General features: G+C 48.4%; 7 protein-coding genes across 7 annotated transcripts; 3 read left to right on the forward strand and 4 right to left on the reverse strand.

The window, feature by feature from the left end:
- Positions 1 to 756: 756 nt before the first annotated feature.
- FSST1_011006 (transcription factor domain-containing protein) lies at positions 757 to 3649 on the forward strand (the record flags this gene model as incomplete). The annotated part of the gene is made up of 3 exons (XM_083234096.1): positions 757 to 1386; positions 1433 to 1804; positions 1856 to 3649. The coding sequence occupies 3 exons, from the start codon at positions 757 to 759 to the stop codon at positions 3647 to 3649; spliced, it is 2796 nt and encodes a 931-aa protein (XP_083080702.1).
- Positions 3650 to 5506: 1857 nt separating this feature from the next.
- FSST1_011007 (uncharacterized protein) lies at positions 5507 to 5836 on the reverse strand (the record flags this gene model as incomplete). Its single annotated transcript, XM_083234097.1, has 2 exons — positions 5507 to 5633; positions 5694 to 5836. 2 exons carry the CDS (start codon positions 5834 to 5836, stop codon positions 5507 to 5509), a joined length of 270 nt encoding a protein of 89 aa, XP_083080703.1.
- Positions 5837 to 7554: 1718 nt separating this feature from the next.
- Positions 7555 to 9020, forward strand: FSST1_011008 (mannose-1-phosphate guanylyltransferase; the record flags this gene model as incomplete). The annotated part of the gene is made up of 3 exons (XM_083234098.1): positions 7555 to 7623; positions 7686 to 8936; positions 8994 to 9020. The coding sequence occupies 3 exons, from the start codon at positions 7555 to 7557 to the stop codon at positions 9018 to 9020; spliced, it is 1347 nt and encodes a 448-aa protein (XP_083080704.1).
- Positions 9021 to 9640: 620 nt separating this feature from the next.
- Positions 9641 to 11275, reverse strand: FSST1_011009 (nucleotide-sugar transporter-domain-containing protein; the record flags this gene model as incomplete). The annotated part of the gene is made up of 5 exons (XM_083234099.1): positions 9641 to 9901; positions 9953 to 10636; positions 10712 to 11020; positions 11073 to 11102; positions 11186 to 11275. 5 exons carry the CDS (start codon positions 11273 to 11275, stop codon positions 9641 to 9643), a joined length of 1374 nt encoding a protein of 457 aa, XP_083080705.1.
- A 2353-nt stretch (positions 11276 to 13628) lies between these two features.
- FSST1_011010 (nucleotide-diphospho-sugar transferase) lies at positions 13629 to 15188 on the reverse strand (the record flags this gene model as incomplete). The annotated part of the gene is made up of 3 exons (XM_083234100.1): positions 13629 to 14282; positions 14340 to 14618; positions 14685 to 15188. The coding sequence occupies 3 exons, from the start codon at positions 15186 to 15188 to the stop codon at positions 13629 to 13631; spliced, it is 1437 nt and encodes a 478-aa protein (XP_083080706.1).
- Positions 15189 to 16250: 1062 nt separating this feature from the next.
- FSST1_011011 (TUP1-like enhancer of split-domain-containing protein) lies at positions 16251 to 19443 on the reverse strand (the record flags this gene model as incomplete). The annotated part of the gene is made up of 2 exons (XM_083234101.1): positions 16251 to 16357; positions 16416 to 19443. The coding sequence occupies 2 exons, from the start codon at positions 19441 to 19443 to the stop codon at positions 16251 to 16253; spliced, it is 3135 nt and encodes a 1044-aa protein (XP_083080707.1).
- Positions 19444 to 20947: 1504 nt separating this feature from the next.
- Positions 20948 to 22225, forward strand: FSST1_011012 (uncharacterized protein; the record flags this gene model as incomplete). Its single annotated transcript, XM_083234104.1, has 1 exon — positions 20948 to 22225. The coding sequence occupies one exon, from the start codon at positions 20948 to 20950 to the stop codon at positions 22223 to 22225; it is 1278 nt and encodes a 425-aa protein (XP_083080708.1).
- Positions 22226 to 22426: the final 201 nt, after the last annotated feature.

Consider the following 22426-nt stretch of genomic DNA (forward strand, 5'->3'; position numbering starts at 1 on the left):
TTGAAAACATAGGGCTGCTTGTGGACAATGTAATCAATTACGTTACTTGACGCAATGAGTAGATCTCACTTCTGCATAACTCTGTGTCAAGAATAGCAGCCGTTCCCAGATAGGTATTGGGTACTCTCACATTTAAGATTAAATTCTGGAGATTTATAACAAGTTATATTACTTCTTAAGCTTTATAAAGAAAGGTGCGACTGTGGAAAGCTAAACTAACCATATAATGAGAGAGAAGAGCCAGGTTACTAATAAAAATATATCAGCCATATATTAAGGTAATTCGACAGATAGAAGATCATGGAAGAAGCTGTGAGGTTGTAAGAAGGTCGTGGCAACATATCTTGGCCATATCCGTCACGGCTGACGCTATAAAGCAAGATGAATGTTCGGCTTGAAATCCGACCAAATTACAGGGAAAGGGCAACTCAAAACACAAATAAATAAAGTAATAAGCTGACAGCAACTGTCTACTTGTTCATTTTAATCCCGAAGTAAGACTACAAACTCCGAAGGATTCCCTTACAGCTCAGGAACCCTGCAACAACATCTTCAGCCGTTGCAATGGGGATTCTTAGTGCTTACGGCCCCCAGATATTTGCCTGTTTAGTCATGGCCATCAACCTACATATCTGCCTTGCCTTGGTTTTATAGTGGAATAGCAATCATATTTATGATTGAATCTCCGCTTTGTCTCAATTTTGGCTTACTAGGCCGATAGCCATATACCAACATCACTCAACAGAATCCATCGTGATGGCCTCTCAAACTCCCAAGACACCATCATCTGGCGTCTCAGAGAACACTCAGAGAACACCACACCCCGCGGTCTCTGGGCGTCAAATCGGCGTCGCCACTATCCCCTATGATCGCCCCGTGGCCCTCATGACCTCGGGCGCCCCGCTGCTGAATCCGCGCAGTTGCGTTACCTGTCGCAGGCGTCGAGTCCGATGTGACAAGACGATGCCATGCAGTAACTGTCGCCGGGCTCAGAGCGATTGTGTGTACCCTGCACCAGGCCGCGCGCCAAGGCATATGCAGACGCAGATTCAGACACATCATGCGCCAACTCCAGGACATAGTGAGCGTGAGATGGATCTAATGGAACGCCTGCGAAAGCTCGAGGGGCTCGTCCATGAAATGAGTGGTCAAGGAGCTGCGAGCGAAAACGACTTGGAAGCAAGCACAAACGGGTTACCAAAGCCTCAAGGCTCCACCAATGGCGGACAAAGCATAGTCGAAGCGACTCAAGAAAAAGTCCAGAAAGATACCCAGAATCTCTGTTTCTCACAGGTCAACAAGCAACTCGGCCGCCTAGTGCTTCACGATGGAGACTCAACACCCAGATACGTCCACAGTGGCTTCTTTGTCAAACTCAACGATGAGGTACTCATCCCCCTTCTCATTTCACAATATCAGCTGACATCAGTAGCTTTCTGAAATTCGTAATGAAATGGAGATATTGAGTTCCCAGGATGAGGAAGATGAATTTCAGGACGATACAACCCCTGAGCAATCGCCTCCTCAAAACTCCGGACTTGAGAACGACCATCACAGCTTTATTTTTGGCTACAACTCTTCCGATATTGATCTTCGGAGTCTTCATCCACTCCCCGCTCAGGGCTCTTTCCTGTGGCAGATCTTTCTAGAGAACATTGAACCTCTCGTCAAGGTCCTACACATTCCTACTATGAGCAAACTCATGGCGCAAGTCAGACGTGGGGAGCATGATCTCCGTCCTGGTGATGAGGCACTCGTTTTCACCATCTATTATGCGGCTGTAGTTTCTTCGGAGAAACAAGAAGTAAGCTCATTTTTTTGTGTGTATAACATGACCACCTCTGACACATTTCAGATCGAAACCAATCTTGGTGGTTCTCAGTCTCACTTCATCTCTCAATTCCGCTTTGCACTTGAACAGGCCTTGGCCAAATCTAACCTTCTCAATACTACCAACATGGCCGTATTGCAAGCCTTTGTCATCTACCTAACCGTAGTCAAGTGTCATGATGACAGTAAGTTCTGCTGGACTCTTACAAGCCTCTGCGTCCGAATGGCTCAAGCGCTCGGCCTCTATCGCGACGGTCAACAATTAGGCCTACCGCCATTCGAGGTCGAGATGCGTCGTCGTCTCTGGTGGGCAATCGTCGCTCTTGATATCCGCTCAGCCGAAGAGATGGGCTCCGATCTTATCATAAGCGACAAGACCTACGACACTCAGCTTCCTTCCAATATTAACGACACTGATATTGATCCGTCTTTTACCGAAATGCCTACTCCACGCCAAGGTCGTACTGACTCGTCCATATGTCTAACACGATATGAGACGACTGCTCTGACCCGTGGACTGTTCGCAGCTGTGGCTCGTATGCAGCCTGTTGATCCTAAGAACGTTGAGAAAAGTCTGGAAGAGCGTGAGCGTATGCTTGTTGAAGTCTACGAGCGCATGGAAGACAAGTTTCTCAAGCATACCATCAGGGAAGACGATCCCGTTTTCTGGGTTGCTTCTCTCATTTCGAGGATTATGATGGCCAAGGTAGGACTCCTCGTCTATCAACCCGTTCTATTTCCAGGAACTGGCCCCGAGGCATCGATGGAGGTCCGGGGTCGGTTGTGGCAGTCATGTATTGAGATCGTTGAGTACACTCATATTCTTAATGTCGACCCAGCGTGTAAGCAGTGGCGCTGGTTGTTTCTGACTTACCGACAATGGCACGCCATCGCCTATATGCTCCTTGAACTCTCCAAGCGACCATGGGGCATCAACTCAGAACGTGCATGGGAAGCCGCGCAGATCTTGGAATATGACCACCCGATCGAAGGCGCAAGTCACTCTGATCACACAGCGGTATGGATGCCCCTCAAGAGGCTTTTTACTAAAGCCAAACGTCATCGGGAAGCAGAACTTGTGCGCCTTCGCGCCAATCCAGAGGCTGCCAGGCAACTTGATCGAGAGGATAAGCTAAAACCTGTGCTTGAACGCATTGGTCCTGCTCCTGGGATGGAGACACGCCTTTCAGAGCTGAGACTCCGTTGGAGAAAAGCCTTTCGATTGGGGGCCTTTTCTGATGTTGCCCAATATCAGAATATTCTGCCGCACCCAGAGCATAGCTCTACGTCCAGTGCACCTGCAAATACTGTGCCTCCAAACTTACAGCAACCACCACCAGATCCCACACAGTTGGTAAATCCGCTTAGCTTTGATCCCAATACGTGGCAGCATTTACAAGCCGGAAACCCCGGCATAGAAATCTACTTCGAAGGGGGTAACTTAGACACACAGAACTTGGGTGGTCTGTACGCGGGTAGGAATAGCTTGGAGAGCATGTCGAGCATCGCCTCACCCGCCGTGTCTGGAGTAGCCTCTACGAATCTAACTGATAATGACCATCAGGCAATTGGGAGCAATCTTTCACCTTGGCCTGGCTCAGACGTCTTCCATCATGCACAAGATCCAGGTTCTTTGGGAGACATGAACAACATTTTCCAAACCAACAATCTACCATCTACTAGCCTTGACTTGAACATGGATCCTGGCGAGATTGACGATATCGATTGGAAGAACTGGGACGAGGCACTCAGGAGCCTTAACAGGCCGGCTATTGGCCAAGTGGAAGCCGCCGGACAAGGAAGCTGGGGAGGGATGTGAGATTTGGTCGTATTTGAATTATGAAGCAACATAATGATATCGAAACTTGGTGATTCAGAAGAGTTTTTCTGCCTGGTATGAAGAGCTTATATTAGCACGAGAGATTCTAGGGGACCAGCAATGCATTTGTATCTATTCAAATAATCAACAGTGTAACACCATGTACACTTCAGCATATAGAACTGTATCTTTCAGAGGACTTTGAAAGTCTTTCAGGACAACAATTTCAATTTGGTACTAAGCTTGGACTTTCCATAGAGCATGTCCATCTTCTGCTTTCCTCTCCATACCTACTCAAGTATATCCTCCTTTCCCTCTCCCCTCTTCCCATCTGTAGGTACTAACATACCAACAGATATGTCATCTCCTTTTCACGGTCCGATTTTAACACAACGTGGGTATGGTTAGTAACGTTGAGGCTTCATCAGCAGTTTATACCTCTCTACCAGGATACTGTCAGGTCATTGCTCTCCTCACTACCATCTAGTATGGTGTAATCCTTTAGAGTAATTGCCTTTTTACTGTGAGTTCTCTACTTCATTTTGTGTAGAAATACTTTTATTTAACATATTTGCAAAGCCCTCAGACATCGAAGCAAGCCCCCAAACTTGCCTTCAAGTTGCTAAATAAGCCCCGTTGGCTCAGTGGTAAAGCGTATCACTAGTAATGATAAGATCACTGGTTCGATTCCAGTACGGGGCAAGTAACATATTCTTTTGAGCTTTTTGCTGATTTTTGGAGGCAGTTTTAATGTTCTAATTGCACCAAGAGATATCCTGGGCCAAGATTGGTTCTATTTGATTGAAGGCGCTTTGTTCTTCTTGACGTTATATATCGCGAATGTCCCCGTTATAAGAGAGGTACAAGGGTCCCCCCACTCCTCTCTTTTGACCTGCTATCTTAACCTTCACCGTCCAGCCATTATGAAGGAAAATGATGCTTCGGATCTCTACGATTGCAGAAATACGAACATCCACATGTTAGTGACATTGCGCGATCATCAAGTCAAATCCACTCACGGGGATCTGCAAGCTAAAAATATTCTTGTGAGAAGGGTTGGATCTGATGGATCTAGAAAATTTGAGATCACGCTTATAGACTGTGAGATCTCAGGGTGATATCCTGAGTATTGGGAGTTTTGCAGTTCAACGATTCCTGGCGGACATCGACCTGAATGGTTCGAGATGGCAAGGAGTATCATGAAGATTTATACACCGGAGTACCTGATGATGCAGAAACCGCAACATTGTGTTCTGGTGAATGTTACACTATTAGCTACCTGTAGGTACTAAGGTAGTTTAGGTAGCCTACAATACCTTAATAGGTTGGAAGTCAATCAAGAGAGGCAATTTGACGGTGGGAGTTTCCTAACTACCTAATAAACTAGTCCGTGCGGATACTAGGTTTATATTAGAAGAATTGTAGTATATAACCTACATAGGCATAGTAAGCATAAAGATGTCTTGATAATAAATCCAGTTAGTTGTGTTATTTATTCAGGACAAGAACTACTATTAAAGGTGTCAGGCCAATTACCTATTCAACTGCTAATAAGAGTGATAGAACAGTACTCGAATCAACATTAAGAAGCTCTAGTAAAATTCAAACTGATATTCCAGTATCACGAGCAGGCCAAACTGCAGTAAAGCAAATCGTCACAGGTGTATAGCAATATTAAGGGACTTAGAATGGAGCTTATCCGTAAATTCGTATCAGTTCATGTTGCAATTTCATAGGCTGACTTGAACATAAAATCAAAGATGCCTGTTTGCCTGCTCCCTCGTTGCCTATCAATGCTTTGTTCCTTTGGTCGAGTATCACCGCAACTCAATGCTCAGCGATTGACACCGTTTTGATCTACTTTGTGGGCGGCTTCATGCCTGTAGACTCGCCAGACGCATCGAGGGCCGCGGGTTTGCCTCCTCGGTAGAACCAGAAGAACGTGGCGCCGATGAGGACAGCGCCAGCACCGAGAAGCTTGTTGCTAAAAAGAGAAAAAAATCAGTATATTATCCTCGTTTGAAGGCTTTTTGTTCATGCTCACTGGTCACGACTCTGCTGCGGTGGCTTGGCTTGGTAAGGTTCGGTGTCGCGGAGGATGCTCGAGGTGCGGAGACTTCGCTGGGCCGCGGGGAGAGGTCGAAAGGCGACGGTGGAACGGACGACGCGCGTAACGAGGGGAGACATTGTGGCAGTCAGAAGTACTTTTATTTGATTCAAATCGTAGCTTTCTTTCTCTGTTTGGACTCGTAGGTCTGATGGAGAATGGAAGGGAGGATGAACGGAGCTAAGTATCGAGAAGAACAACTCCACTCTACCCGAAGCTCTTGAGGGAAGAGAAAGAGGGGATGGGCTGAGATGCACTTGGCGGGGTGTATATTCACCGTCATTGATTGATGTGAGACCTCCATGATGAACATGCAGATTCTGTCAGAGGTCACATTGTCGTATTTGGAGAAAGGTTGTAAGCAGCCACAGTACCGTAAAGGGACTTAGGCAGTACTTTCCCCTCCCCCGGATTTTCCCCAGACGGAAATCCAAGGTTGCAGCGGCTGTGCCGTGCCCCTGATTTGGCCCGGGCCTGGGCTTCTTTGCTCTTTGGTTGGATCAACATGTCTTGACTTTGAGGCAAAGTGAGGAGATGCAGACGCAAAATCGGCTGATGAGTGTTGCATTGGTTGACTAACTGCATGCATTTTTGTTGATTTGTTCACCGCTTTATCCATAATAACGATGCAATTCAGTGGCGAATGGCTTTAGTATAATCATGATATCTGCCATGGCAATATTCAAAGTTGGTTCAATTCTGGATATAAAGAGGTCGAGAATGGATCCATCTCTTATTGACGAATCCACTCTCTAGCAGGGGTCTATTGTTCGGCAGCTAACGACTGATGTTCCTAGGCTAATATTGACCCCACTCATGCTTGGAAGATCTCAAGATGAAGTTCACGATGCGAAAATGACACAATTGAAGAAACATTCCACAAATTCATAGTTCCTCCGAAATATTACATACATTTCATTTATAAAGTCATACCCCATCTCTGCATACCACATACAGAATTGGTTCCACTTGTCCACCAAAACCATAAACGTCATGGCCATCTACAATACTGGATGCTTATTTACTCGGGCAAGTAATTCTTTGTCAATGTCTGCTTTTCCTTCCAACTGTAAACAATCTGGTTCTATCATCAGTACGTCATTATATCTCGCCCTCACTGTATGTGTTCAATTCGATTGCCTTCCGTATAATCGTCTGATACTAAACCTATTACGTTAATGAAAGCCTGGTTTTCGTGCCATAGTCCAGCATATTATTCCTCAATCAAAACTTCAGAATGATACATAAGGGGTTCTTTTCGGTGTTTGAGACAATTTGGACTACAGAAATGTTTTAGACAAACAATTTGAGATACTCGGTGCAAGTAGGTTGGGAGTTGCCAAACCCTGGTGACACATGACGATGGGTTGTTCAATAACACCAGCTATCACAAGATCTCAAAGCTCTTGGCTAGCTCTGTGATGGACTAGGCAGACCACTAGCGGGACACACCAGCTACCACCAATTTAGGCCAATGTTCATCAAAGATCCGAAAATGTGTCTGCAAATCATCAATCCGAGAAGAGTACAGGGTAAGCCCCTCACCAATTGAACCTGATAGGAACCCCTATTTCCCACGTGCAGAATCAGAAGAATCCACCCCCACCATAACTTACCTACCATCAAAGCCAAAGCAATTCATAGTTTCCCTATTCGGTGACCGCCTTTAATTCTCCAAGTGTCCCCTCCACTTCAAACATCCCCCAGCAAGATCCAAAGCTCAACGCAATTCCTGACACGAGCTTCTTCTCCCTCTCTTCCCCTTCAAATCCATTCAATCCACACTCACACAACAATCATGTCTCTCCACGTTCCCATGGCCCATCGCTCCAGGGACCAGAGCGGTGCCACAAAGGCCGTTATCTTGGTATGGCTTCACCGTTCCCTCTAACACGCTGTTGATGGGTTACTAATCGCTTCAATTTACAGGTGGGTGGTCCTTCTCGAGGAACCCGTTTCCGTCCTCTGTCTCTCGACTTGCCTAAGCCTCTGTTCGAAGTCGCTGGTCACCCCATCATCTGGCACTGCCTCTCCTCTGTCGCCCGCGTTCCCAACAAGCAGATCCAAGAGGTCTACATCATCGGTTACTACGACGAGTCCGTCTTCCGCGACTTCATTAAGGACTCTGCAAGGGAGTTTCCCGACATCACCATCAAGTACCTGCGCGAGTACGAGGCTCTTGGAACTGCTGGTGGCCTCTATCACTTCCGTGACGCAATCCTCAAGGGCCGCCCCGAGCGCCTCTTTGTCCTCAACGCCGATGTCTGCTGCTCTTTCCCTCTCGATGAGATGCTCAAGCTCTTCAACGACAGGGATGCCGAGGCCGTTATTCTCGGAACCCGTGTGAGCGACGAGGCTGCCACAAACTTTGGTTGCATCGTTTCCGACTCTCACACACGCCGTGTTCTTCACTACGTCGAGAAGCCCGAGTCGCGTATCAGCAACCTCATCAACTGTGGTGTTTACCTCTTCTCCACCGAGGCCATCTTCCCCTCTATTCGATCCGCCATCAAGCGCCGCCTCGACCGCCCTTCTCGTCTCGTCTCGTACCCCTCTTCCGATAACCTCGAGAACAGCTACATCGCCCAAAACGACGATGACGACGATGAGGAGAAGAAGCGCGAGGTTATTCGTCTGGAGCAGGATATCCTGTCCGACATGGCCGACAGCAAGCAGTTCTACGTCTACGAGACCAAGGACTTTTGGCGCCAGATCAAGACTGCCGGGTCCGCTGTTCCTGCCAACGCTCTCTACCTTCAGAAGGCCGCCCAGTCCGAATCCAGCTCGGAGCTCGCCACCCCCAGCGCCAACATCGTCCCTCCTGTTTTCATTCACCCTACCGCTCAAGTTCACCCCACTGCCAAGCTCGGCCCCAACGTGAGCATTGGACCTCGCGTTGTTGTTGGCGCTGGTGCCCGTATCAAGGAGAGTATCGTCCTTGAGGACTCTGAGATCAAGCATGACGCCTGTGTCCTCTACTCTATCATTGGCTGGGGTAGCCGCGTTGGTGCCTGGGCTCGTGTCGAGGGTACTCCTACCCCTGTTGGCAGCCACTCAACCAGCATCATCAAGAACGGTGTCAAGGTGCAGAGCATTACCATCCTGGGCAAGGACTGTGGTGTTGGCGATGAAGTCCGCGTCCAGAACTGTGTCTGCTTGCCGTACAAGGAGCTGAAGAGGGTACGTTTCCCCTAGTATCACCCACGCAAATGATCGCTCTGCTAACAAAATCTATAGGATGTTGTCAATGAAGTCATTATGTAAAGGAATTTGTCTCGACACTAGATTAGATTAGCGCAAAAAGTTTGCGATCGTTCCCGCATGCTAGGCGTCGGATATCTACAAGCTGAGGCCATCAAAACGTAATGGAGGATGTATATAGGAGTAATTTCCAGGGAGTATCCAGGGAATAAATGGATATGGTCCTTTTTGGACTGCTGAAGCGGGACGACCGACGTCTCATCAAGTAAGAAACACAAATCCTGCATGAGCTTTTATTTATGTCCAACCCTCTTCTCGTCATTTTGTCTCAGAGTCGGGAGCGAAGCTTCATCAGAGGCATTGCTCTGTCTAGTCTTTTATCTAAAATCCAAGTTCTCTATCTGGGGTATTCTTTCATGCCGCAGTCTTTGAGGCAAAGGTATTCTTTCTTTTCCACCATCTAACATACCTAAGCCTGCCGATGGGTAAATAATGTATTTCTCAAATCCAGCGGCGGGCTTATTTTTATCTATTTGGAAAATGCACCAAGGAGATTCAAGTGATATAATACTGCTGCGCAGATTTGCGTGATTCGTATCTTCGTTCGACTTCATAACTGAAATTTGAATGCGACTGATTTCGTGCTTGAGTCTATGACATGACAAGTCCAATTTACCGAATAATTAATCGTCTCTCTTAAAGTTAGATCGGCTCGGCGTCCTGGGTAGTAGAGGTGTGCTTGGCCGGCTTGTAGTCAAGCCCAATGGGCTATCCATAGGGTTGAGGCTCAGACGGTTTACCGCCAGGTTGCGTGGGGTCTGAATTGGCTCGATGGCTGGCTTTTCGAAACTATGGATCTGAATTGGCGGAGGACGTCGGATAGTACGATCAGAACCATTGTAGATCCAAGTTGACAGGAGCACGAGAAATGTACCAAAGACAAACTGCAGACTGCGTTAGTACCCTTGATTCCTGATTCGTCAAGTAGAACTTACTGTCGCTGATACTTCGAACTGGAACAGCATCATGCTGATCAGAAAGCTGATGACGATACTGATACTTGTCGCAAAGTTCTTGACAATGTTGTCAGTATCGCGAATTACTACGCTTGCCAACATGCCGCCGGCAGCTTGCAATACAACAGCGCTCCACACGACCCAGTTATAGCCCTCGAAAAAACCATGCTCGCTGATGCCTTCGCCATCCTGCCAAATGACACCTCCTAGACCTGCAGCGAAGATGGAGTAGAAGCTTAGTTGGACATTACGGATCCAGACACTGGCTTGGGTGGGGCTCTCTTTGAGGAGCTTCTCGAAATAAACACCTGTCAAGCCCGATACTGTGGCAGCCACCAAAACCGAGACCAAGCCAACTGAGTAATTCATGAGAGGGTCCAGAGGTGGTAAATCATGGTCAATTCCTTCGTAGGTAGCAGAACGCTTGGCGAATTGATTGGTTTGGCTGTTGTCGATGGGAACATGGCCCAGCTCGTGGAGTGAACGAGGGAAGAAATGGTCCGTCATATGGCGGAGAGGAATGCTGGAAGAGCTTGGCGATGAATCGGTCTGAGGAAGGGAGACGACGCATACGCCGAGAGTGAGGATGATGAGGGCGAGCCATCGTTTAGGTCCCAAGTTTCGACGCAGCAGGACGACACTGAAGAGGGCAGTGATGAGAATCTTGGTATAGAGTCAGCACTTTTTCTTCATCTCGGATTTTGCCAAGGCTCAGCGCCAATATGCAGTGAGACATACCTTTAGTTGATACAGCACTTGAAAATGCACCGCATCCAAGTTTCCAATGGCAACATACTGCAGCATATTTTGCAGGGTATAAAATGCAGCAGTCAAAGCAAGCTTCCACCCATCGCCGGCAAAAACTGAATTATAGATTTGCTCAAAAAGAACTGTTGCGGGTGTCGTAGGAGCCAGGGTCTTGGAGGTATCGTATATAGCCAAGGAAAGAGAGACAGCAAGCTTGATAATCTCATTGAGAAAAACGGCAGTCGAAGTGAAGTAACGATGGTCACCAGAGGGTGGCATAACGCGGGAATAGTGCATGATCTGGGGAACAATGTTAGCAGGCTTCTAAAGATCATGTCGTGACAAAGCTCACCAAGATGAGGGCCGAGTTTTGAAAGGTCAACTAGAATAACATGTCAGCACTTCAATATAAAGAATTGGCATCCTAACACAATCATGGTGGGACACCTAATGAGAAAAACGTACTGTTGTCAAAGCCCATTGCTTTTTGCTTAGACCCAAGAAGACAGCCTGGCTAGCAGGCGAGTCCTTGGGGAAAGCCTCTAGAATCGCCATTGTAAATTCGAGAGTAAAGACAATCAGAGAAAACGAAGAAGAAAAGGAGGGTATTTAATAAGTAGAGGAAGCGAATTGAAGTATAATGCGCTCTGAAACCACGAGATGGGTCCTTTGCGACGCTGCCTAGGAGTACAATGCAATGCGACAGGAGGCGATATGCAAATGCTTTACGATGGCTCGTGTGCTAGTTAACCGAATTGACGACCCGTAAAGATTTATGCTCGCTTCGGCGTAATGGAGGAATAGAAAATTCATATAACCCTGGGTATCGTAATGCTGAATTGGAGTCTATATTTGCAATTGTTGTCGTTGGAAGTCTCAAGGGCCCCTCTGCGATCGCAAGCGCGTGCTGCCGCCAAGGCCCGGGAGCCAAATGTCTTGGAGAGTATCGTCAGCTGCCAGTTCAACGTCGTGTGTCCGTGCTCGCTTTTCGGGTATCGAAGCTAGGATTCGCTGTGTAATATGTTGAGGAGAAGTAACGATGTAAAATGAAAAAAAAAAAAAAAAAGAATTTGGAGAGGAGGAGAGAAAGGGAAAAGAGGCGGGGAGCACCAACTTCAAAAAAGGAAGTCTCCGTTCTGGGGAGGTAGGATACAATAACCCTTTGGGGTAATAAAAAGAAGCAAAGAAACACCACAGCGAGCTAATGGCCGACTAATTGACTGATTTCCTGACCCCTTGCCTTGTACTGCTCCAGTTGCCGAACTTCACTTTGTATTTTCGTCTTAAAATAGGAGACCATGAGCATTGCTTTGCCCTTGCCCAGCCCAGCCCAGCCCAGCCCAGCCAGGTATGGTAGGAAGACATGTGGCATGGCACTAGTTTCCACCCCACTACTACCCAAGCTAAGCTGTGTACGGTAGCGGGGCGGGCGGGGGCTATAGGAAATCAGGGGCATTACCACCACTAAATGTTGGTGCCGGACCAGTGACTCCTTGTTGGATGTTCAGTTGTTTCTCAGCTTGCAGAGCAAGACTTTTATACGCCACACCCAATAACGAAGCTTTATATCAAATACGAGATACATCGACACTTTAAATACGATGGCCGAAATTACATCTCAAGATAATCTATCTACTCTTGAAGGCTCAGCATTGACCTGGTATGCAATGACCAACCAGCAACAGCTTAAACTCACTTTATTCCCCCTGCCTGTTCAGTCCAAGTTGGCCCCGGCCCCTTGCTATCCCTGCCCATGTAACCCGACCCTTTTCAGGAACAAGGAAAAAGCTTTCCAATGCGGATATCGGTGGTCGATCTTTGTTTGTCTTGGCTTTTTTTGGTATCCATTACAGTCAAAATGACCATGGCTGGATGCTCCATCGTCTATCTCGTCTCGTTTCGATAAACTCGCAGATATATATCCACGTAGATGTCAGTAACCTTATCCACAAGGCGGTAGAGGTTCCAAGGCTCATCCCTGTCGAAAAGTCAACCTAGGTATTTACCTATAACAAACACCTGAACCACCAAAGAGTAACTTGAGAATAGCGATGAAGCCAAGATTGTGAATGTGACTCCTTCTCAAGAGGGCTATACTGTTTATGGCAAGAATTCAGGCCACCTTCCGAACATATATTACTGTTCTTATTCGTGCCAATACTAAGAATTCTTCAACCCAACAAGTTCCTTCACATCCCGGATCTCCAACTAAATTCGTCTTTTTTCTATCCCCGGCTCCGATCCACCGGCGCCGATCGTCATCCAAACCCCACAGACGCCGTCCACTCTCCACTACGCATTGTCATTACAGGTCTTTTCATCGTGAACAGATAACCCAGCTGCTCTATTTTATTTTGTTTCATACGTCATTATACCAGACATAATAGGAGGGGTTGGACGATTTACAACTGAGGTTTACAACTCATTGATGTAGATGTAATCATGTACCCAGATATCTTAGTATCTAACAAGGTTCGACGCCATCTGTTCAACGCCTTTGCTCCATGTCTGAGATGGTGACGTACAGCGTGCATCTCAGGCATATCTATCCTGCAGCACCACCAGCCACGTTGCCATTCATGGCTCTTCCTTCTCATGTTAAACGCGTGCCGCAGGCGCCGTGAAACCTCCTCATTCCAAGTGTGACATCTGCCATTGCCCGACGCAGGCGCCTTTTTTTCTCGGCCCCAGCCATAGCCAACACAAGACATTGTCTCAGCTCTACACAAGAACACACTCGTAATACATCACTTTTCTCACCGCTTGGCCTCGCTCTCTTCTTATCAGCAGCTCCTCTTGTATTGTGAATACAATGGCATATATCATGTGCTGCCTGCCTGTGCTGTACTGCCTCGACGTGCGCGGCGGTGAACCCAACTAATAGCAAAAGTACGGTACGGTACACATGTTAGACCTTGATCTTTACCTGACCCTCCATCCCGTCATGCAAGCAACTGAAATCCGTATCCCATCCAAATCCTAGATCATCAGATAGTGTCTTTCGCCAGAACCAAAAAAATGAGCACCCAGCACCCCCGTTCATCTTGCCCATCCATGTGTTACCCGAAATCAATTTCGGGCTCTTGCTCTGCGCACCCACATCCTGGGCCATCAAGTCCCAGGCTTTGAGCAGCGCCGTCATAGCCTCGCAGGCATCCCCCTTCGAATTCGCACTGCCGTTCAAGTTAGAGTTGTCAAAGTTATTCATGCACTTCTCACTGTATCGGCGCTCAGTTTGAGTGTGTTCGCCGTCGTGTTGAGAGCTGAGCTGGGTTTCCTTAGTGCGGAAGTTCCAGACACTCTCTTGAGACAAGGACATGCTGGCGCTCAGGCTGTGCAGTGGTGCATCGCCCACTCGCCGAAACTGAAAGTCGCCTGCATTATCGAGATGATCAAAGAATGCAACCTGGTTAAGGCTGCGGAAGAAAGCGAGTGATCCAATCTCGAATGAGGGGGAGAGACTGTTTCCATGAATGTCAGCTAGCCAAGATGCAAAGCACTCGCTGAGCCAAGATGATCTCTCGACTTCATCCTGGGCTCCAGGAACGTGAGACGGCTCGTTCTGTAGCTCGTTAGTCGCCGAGTAGCCTCGATCGCTGGGGCGGCTCTTCTAGATGACCCGCGACCTCAGCTTGTCGCTGCCCTCGTCTACCAAGTCTTCAAAATCGTCATCCAATGGACCAGACTGCATGAGTAGGTTTGCGACGTTCTCAACAAGCCATGCGACATCGGCTTCCTTGTGGAGCAGCTCCGGATGCTTTTCAAAGAATGACTTGATTCGGGGAGATAGAGGAGACAGATTGGCCTGACCAAAAGCAGCTCGGCTAGACCCGTAGGCGATGCCATTGTCTCGCATGAAACGAAAGACATCAAAATCTATGTTTTGGGCTAGCTGAGCCTGTACGAAATCAGCGCCTGGTTACCTGTCGTGTCTCTCCAACTACTTATCCGACTGTATACTTACGCCTGGATCGACTTTCAAAAACCATTCATAATATTTGAGACATCGCTCTTTGGCAAAAGGAGCCGAGATCCATCGGTTCATCTGGTGGATGTTGGCGATAGTGTTGAGAGCTGCAGAGCCTTTGTCCAGGTTGGTGTCCTGAGAGGCGGGATGCTGGAACGAGTCAACCCATCCCGGGTCGTTCCAGTTCTCTGCGGGAATGACCTCGAAAATACAAGTGGCGTTGGTAGTATTGGTGACCGAATCCTTGAATGCTTTGGGGAGATCCTGGACACTGAAGAAGACCCAGTCGTGGAGGTAGCGGTTGTTGAACTTCTCATCAAATTCCCTGATGCTGAAAAGGGTAGCGTTGATGTCGTTGTCCTTAACCAAAACCACCAAGGCTGCCTTGGCAGGAATATCATCAGCAGACAGAGACAGTGCAGACCCAAAGACGATGAAAGCGAAGTAAAAGAGAGCAACTGTCGCTGCCCACCAGAAAGTAGAACCAGGGGCCTTTGCCATGATGGGGATGATATGGAGTCAAGTGCTCAGATGATTTGATCAAGTGTATCAGGAGATATTTGAAGTGTTAAGGGTTACAAGGATGAACAGACCAGGACGTTGGCTGACCAGATGATGAACGAGGTGAAGAAACGCAAATATCGCGAGAAGAAAGTAAGAAAGGAATGTAAGGGCACCTTAGGTACCGCGAAGAACAACGTCTCAGACGCGAGATAGGGGCTTGTGATTGTTGTCGATTCAAATGTTAAACTAGATGGATGCAATGAATCAAAAGGATGATGAGTAGGAATAATGGATGAATAGGATTGGCAAAAGACAAAAGAACAAAAGAGGGGCCAAATCCGACTAGCCAGTCTACCAAAGATTACCTCAGGTATTGTATCCTCAGGTGAGAATAGGTAGGAAGATGCAAGCCGGCAGGTGATTCAATGTGCAGGTGGCAGCTGCTGCGAGCAGTGCAATACCAGTTCAGATCCACACTCGCCTAAGGTTGAGCCTCACGTTATGAAAAGGCAGGCGAGGGACCTCCCTTAATACTCCCGACCTGCTTGCCCGGAAGAAAACATCCGAGCCACTTCAGAAACAACAACAGCGTGGGGGTGATGATGCACTCATTTGCGTACTGACGATGCCATCATCTTTCTCCCTCGTTTGCAAACAACATCCATCCCATGTGACCCCTCCCCACGAGAAAAAAAGACTTGGCTCTTTTTGTGTGACCAAGAGCAAACTGGAAAGAAATAACAAAAAAGATAACGATGTGTCGAGAAATCACTTCACTCATGCAGCGTTGGCATTTGCCATCAACTTCACCAATCAATACACTCTTCAGCATAGCACGGCATGGTTGTGATTGCATGCCCTCATTAACCAGGCGTTCTTTCGTATCAACCAGCACCAACAGTGATCTATGGCCCGTCCTCCAAGTTCGCACCGCTTAACTGTCCCCAATAGATAAGCCCTCAACGCCAAGTTTGTTTGTTAAACAAGAAACAATTCGCGCCTTCTCCCTCCTTCATCGAGGGGGAGGTAGTACTATAATGATACAACCCTGAAATCAACTCAAGCCTCCACGTCCATCTGCTCAACATCTACTGAGCCATCTTCTAGGCTTATGTCGAGTACCTTTGCGTATTGTAGAGTAAGTCGCTGCAGCTCTCGGTATTTACCTGACGTAGGGTTGGTTAGCTCATATGTATCAGCGGGGATGTTGTGCCCAGCGCTTACCTAGAATCATTACTACATCCTTAAGCAATTCCCTACGATCCCATCCGCATAGATCACCCTCTTTGCTGAACCAGCCATGGCCGTCATCCTCTTCTTCCTCTTCTTCATTCTCCTCAAGGATGCCCCCAAGAAGACTATTGAGGAGCTCTTCAACCTTGACCCTTGCTCCCTCAGCGCCCAATCGCTTGGCATACATGAACAGATAGAGACGGAATTCTTCCCGTGCTCCCAGTTGCAGAGCACCAGCAATCCGCGTCTCCAGATGTGCTATGCTAACGCTGCTCTCCAGGTTTTCAGCTTCCTTACGCTGCACAACCATCTTAATGATACGTTGCAACCCATAAGCCCTACCCTTAAGAAGAAACTCGTTGGTTGTGTGTCGTTCGAGGAAAGGTATGATGCCGGACGAAACGGTAGCCTTGGTCGATTCCTTGTCCTTGTCCTTGCCCTCTTTTGAAGCTGGGCCAACAGCTGTTGATTGCAGGGCAGAGATGGACGAATCGTTCGAGTTCCAGTATTGTGAACCCACGGCCCACCAAGCTTCGCTAAGACGTTGCCACGTGAACATTTCCCGAGCGTAGTAATAGCCGTCACCGTTTGTCAGGGTCACAATAATATGACCGGTGGAGTTGAGGTGAGCAGAAGTAACACCTGGTCCAGGCGTCGCACTGTGCTGATTTAACGAGGTTGTGGCAATGTCCAGGATCGGTCCCAGTGACACTGGAGGGCTGGGGGAGGACTGAGTCTTCAAGTCCCAGACATGAGCGAGGCCAACAGCGGTGATACATAGTAGCCAATGACCGCGAGCTTCCAGGATGACAGGCTGTGACTCCAATATCATAGGGGCCAATAGCCTTCTGCCAGCAGGCGTCCAAGTATGGATGGAACCGTCTTCGCAAGCAACAGCCCAAAAGTCTTTGGTGGCCGTCACAAGTATGATGGCTCGAGGGAGCCACTCTTCCCAGATGAGTGCGCCTCTCTTACTCACCAAAACGTGTGAAGGATCTCTGGGGTTGGAATCGTTTTTGGCCTCGAGGATTGTGTTCTCGGGGGTTTTGGATGCATCCTCCAGCGAGCTCTCGCCCTGAAGTATTCCCCTGTCCAGAGGTCGAAGTATATGTGATCTGATCTTTGGTACAGCCAACCTGACCTGCGCGAAGGCAATAGAAGGGTTCATAACTGCAGGCCTGAGAAACTCAGGCGTTGGAACTACACCGTGCTGTACAGGCACGAGTGCCGCTGGCTCAACACCGTCGTGCCCATTAGTGAGGATAGGGGTAGGTCCTGTAGCTGCGCGCTTAGAAATCGGCTCCTCGTCCTCTTCAGCTTCGCCCGGATTAAGACGCCTCTTGTTACCAAGTAGCATAGCGGCAATGCCTCCCTTAGGCAGTCCGTCAAAGGGCTTGGCCAAATCAAGCGTTGTCTGCGGTGCATCGTTTTGCGCTGCCTTGGTGTTGCTTGTTGTTCCAACCAGTTGAGTTTGCGGCAGAGATGACGTGCCTGTCCCCGATGAAGACACCAATAAAGGTGCCACTCGCTTCTTACCGTCCTTGCCAACCGTGACTCGAGACTTGAGCTCTTTGACGCGTTGCGCTGTCTTGTCAGCCGCCTCTTCTGGCTGCTTTTCTGGCTCTTTCTCTGCTTCCTTGTCCTTTTCCGCCTCGGACTGTCCATTTGTGGCGGGTTTTGAAGTCTTGGTGCCATTCGTGACGGGTGTCGACTCCTTGGTAGAATCAGGGAGATCGCCCATGAGGGCGCCCATTCTTGATTCCACAGCTCGCGACTCTCCTGCTTTGCTTTGGTTTTCCAACATGAGACCATCTACATCTTCCGCGATACCCATCCCCTTCCTTGATGCACCGTACTTCTGTAGTGCTTTGTCGTTTTCCTCGGGCTGCGCTACCCAGCCGAGTTCTCCTTCGCTGAATTTGGCTACCACAATGCTACCGTCCAGACTGGAAGCAAATAACGTTTGGCCGTCTGGAGTCCACGCCAGGTCAGATACTGACTTACCTGCCAGATCTTGGAGAATAACCACGGGCCTGGATGTATTCGTGTTCCAAATACTCAGCGTCTTGTCTTGGCCGGCGGAAGCAATGACTGTCACTAGCGATGGCGTCTTATCGTCAACGCTTGGATCTGGCTTGCTCGTATGGAAAAGTCGAGGTGAAAACATGCAAACTTCTGTAGGAGCCTCGTGACCGATCAAATTGATCTCACTATCCCATCTCGTTCGCTCAATTATCGCGACAGAACTGACAGGGCCGTTTACAGCGTTTGCGGCAGCAATATGATTTCCATCAGGAGACCACGAGCATCTTCGGAAGTAAGTAGTCAATGGGGAGCTCTTAAATGGGGAACTAATCGTGGTCTCAAGAACAAAGTTATTAACCATGTCGTGCTGAGTCGCATTAGGCGCAGGAGAGGTGAATCTGAAGATTTTGATTGTTCGGTCGTCGCTTGCCGTCGCAAAAAACTTGTTTGCAGGGTCAAAAGTGATTCCTTTGACGTGACTTTGGTGCGCTGGCAGCGTCTTGAGCTTCTCAAACGTGTGCCCTGACCACACGACAACCTTTGAATCAAGCCCAACTGAGACAAGTATGGAGGAGTCGTATGACCAAGCAAGATCTTGCACATCATTGTCGTGGCCAATTAAGCGCTTGTACGTCTTCCAATTCTCGACTGGCGGAGGCTCGTTGGTGCCAAAGGTGGCAGCTGGGGGGCTCTTGTCGAGGTGGTATACGCATATGATCTTGTCGTCGGCTCCAGAGGCGAGGTAACGGCCGTTGGGTGAGAATCGAACGGAATGAATTGTGCCGAGATGATGGCTCATGTGGCAGAGCTGGCGCGGCTTGTTGTAGTCTGGCGTGTTGGCATTGTAGATGGATTCAGTCGACCAAACTCGCACGTGTCCATCGCCGCCTGCGGTCGCAAGGCGTTTGCCGTCTGGTGAAACGTGACAGCTGTAAACTTCAAAATCCTTTTGCTCGCCGCAATGGCTTAGCCATGAAGGCTTGATGATGTGCATTATGCAAAGCCGAGCGGCATGCCCAGGGAGCAATCACGTCGGAGTTGGAGGGCGGCGGTTATGTATAATCGATAATTTCTAACTTTGTTTGGTACGCAACAGGTCGATGCGCTTGAGCTCGGTAGGCGAGGAGGAGGTGGTGGGTTTGAATAGTGCTGTTGGATAAATTGACAACTTTGATAACGTTGAGGTTCCAATTAATTTGCAGTCAACGCGCGCGCAGTCGCGTTTTTGGAGCCCACCTTCAAGGCCAGGGTCAACTTGGGTTCGTTTTTAGGCCAACTAAAAGCTGACTGACTAGTACCAACAGCGGGGAGAACAAGATTGTTTGTTCAAACTCGTCTAGGCTAGAACTGGCACTAAGTTTGCTGCTTTATTTCTTCCAACCTAACAGGGGACTCCAAGGTTTCTAATGCCAGTTTTTCCCTCATAAAACAGGCATCTAAAGATTCAAGCACCTGGCAACAAATAGACAGAGTTTCAGTGAACATCAAGCTTTCTCATAGACTAATTAGCTGCAGCTCAATGATTGGTCATGTCGGATTAACTTTAGTACGTTACAGTCCAGGTCCCCTTGCTTCCATCTCGTGTAAGTCAACTATTTCTCACCGAGTCGTCTTTGTTCAACACATTTTAATGGCACAATGCTACGATAAGACTCGTCAATCAATCACGTTCCCGGCTTCAATCAGCCTGAAATGTGGGTTACCAACAAATCGAAGCTGCCACCACAATCTAAATCACGAGACTCTCGACTGCTTCTCCATGATTCACAAGCCAATATGATTTGAGTTTCTTGTCCAATCTTCACCCCTCGCCATATGTCAAAATGTTGGATGCATGGATCGCCCTACCACTACCCTTAAAATCACACGTTTTGGACCGGTCAGAAAGGGCCTGGGAGACAAGTGCTACTCTGTCTCTTCTCAGACCCTTCTGTGCGGTATGCACTATAACCATAAAACTAGATGCTATTGCTAGCACATGAAAAAAAAAAGGCATCATGGTCACCCTATTCCCATGCTTTGTAAGGGCTGGGCACTGCCGGTTGGTGGCCGGTGCGCTTAGACAGCTACGTCAATTGTTTGTTCGGTGTTAAGGTTCTAACAATGCACACATCCAAGTCAAAGTTCTGTTCACAGCCTTGGTCTGCTATTTGAGTTCTGACCGCTCTTCGGTGAACAATAACTAATAAGTCCAATGTAACCGGTGTTCTTCTTACTTGACCGACACACTGGTCTTTCCACAACTAACATCTTCATACTCTCGAGTATATATAAAGACGTACCGAACAACACCATTGTTCTTTATTCTTCAACTCTTCCTCTTGTGTTCAAAGATGCAAGTTTCTACTATAAACCATGGCCCTTTACGGGCTCAAGTTTCGTCTGCTTGCTCAGCAGCATCATTTTTTCTATCGCTGAAAAATTATCACAACATTCAGACAGACACAGATTTTCCTTACAGAGAAGAATCACCTACAGATTTCGACACAACCGTCAAAATGTCATCCCTCGATTCGATATGCGTTGGCATCGAGCTGGAGTTCATGGTTGCACTGCAGATTGTAGACTCCAATGCTGTGGCTGGCGAGACTCGATGGGCCTTTCCTTCCTCTCCGGAAGCTTATATGGGCCTCGTGATGGGAGACTACACAAAGATTAAGCCCTCAGTCATTCACAAGGTATGCGACATGATCGCCAGCACCGGTGTTGCCGTCTCGTGCAACGTGTATCAGCCCGAGTCCTCAGACCCTGCCCAGTTCCCTGGTACGTCAGTTCTTCCGCTCACTGATAGTAGCGGACACGTTCGAGTGTGGAATAACGAGGCGGCTACGGACATGGCTGGGCCAGTCCAAAAGACCAACACTTGGTTCGTCGTTCCCGAGATCCATATTACCAAAGACTGCGTTAGTAAGTCTGGAAAGACACCCTCTGACAGATACGACTGGTTCGGAACTGAACTCAACAGTCCGATTCTCATCCGTGCTGAAGAGTTCAGCCAGGGGCTGCCTACCCTTCGTAAGTGCCTCAAAGCAGTGCAGGAGAACATGGTAGTCGGACTAAATTCTGGCTGCGGATTGCATCTCCATGTCAACGATGCTGGCAGCATGACGCTCACCACGGCCCTGGGCGTCACTACCCTGGTTTGGTTGCTCGAAGACACTCTGCTGTATCCCTTGTGCCATCCATTCCGCTCCTCTTCCCCTTACTCAGCACGCATCAGCACTGAGTCCAAAATTGCCAGGGAAGCTTATGAGTCTCCGTTACGGCACGAGAATGAGGCGCTTATCCACGCCCTCTATGAAACCATGGTACAGCCCAGCGGGCATAAGAGGGTCGATAAGAGCCTTCTTGGGGCCTTGAAACGTTTATGGTCCCAGCCCAACCTCGCCAGTCTTGGGGTAGCACTCCGCAAGTTCGACGAAGGCATGGAGCACACAACGACCCGATGTGCGTTGGTGGTGTCCAAGTACAACACGCTCGAGTTTCGATACCCTGAGTCCACGTTTGACGTCGACTTCGTCGCTGGCTGGGCTGACCTGGTGCGACATTTGTACGCGGTTGCAATGAAGCCTCAGGCCGAGTTCAATCAGATCATCTGTCGCGTGTACGAGCTCGTGACTCAGGATCAGGTGCCCGGATGGTCAGTGATGATGGACGCGATTGGGTTCTGTCCCGACATCAATCGCTGGCAGCGACATCTAGGCGCGTACCAAGGTAACCTGAGTGACCTTGATAAGCAGGGTATTATTCCACAGTCAGGAGTCATTGGGCTGTAACCCCAATGCTTCTTTTGGCGTGTTGTTTTTGGACAAAACTCTTTTGGAAATCTCTGTCGAGATTCAGGTTTCCGGCAAGAAAATGCAGCATTCTATTCTCCTTGTTAGATAGAATTCGGACAAAAGTGCGGACTAGCCTCAGGTAGGTAGTCAAAAAGCTTTGGATTTGGAGTTTGGGCTGTGGGTAAGTAAATGAATAGA

The sequence above is a fragment of the Fusarium sambucinum genome, chromosome III (assembly GCF_050947815.1).
Source record: "Fusarium sambucinum isolate potato_lamoka chromosome III, whole genome shotgun sequence".
Lineage (NCBI taxonomy): Eukaryota > Fungi > Ascomycota > Sordariomycetes > Hypocreales > Nectriaceae > Fusarium > Fusarium sambucinum.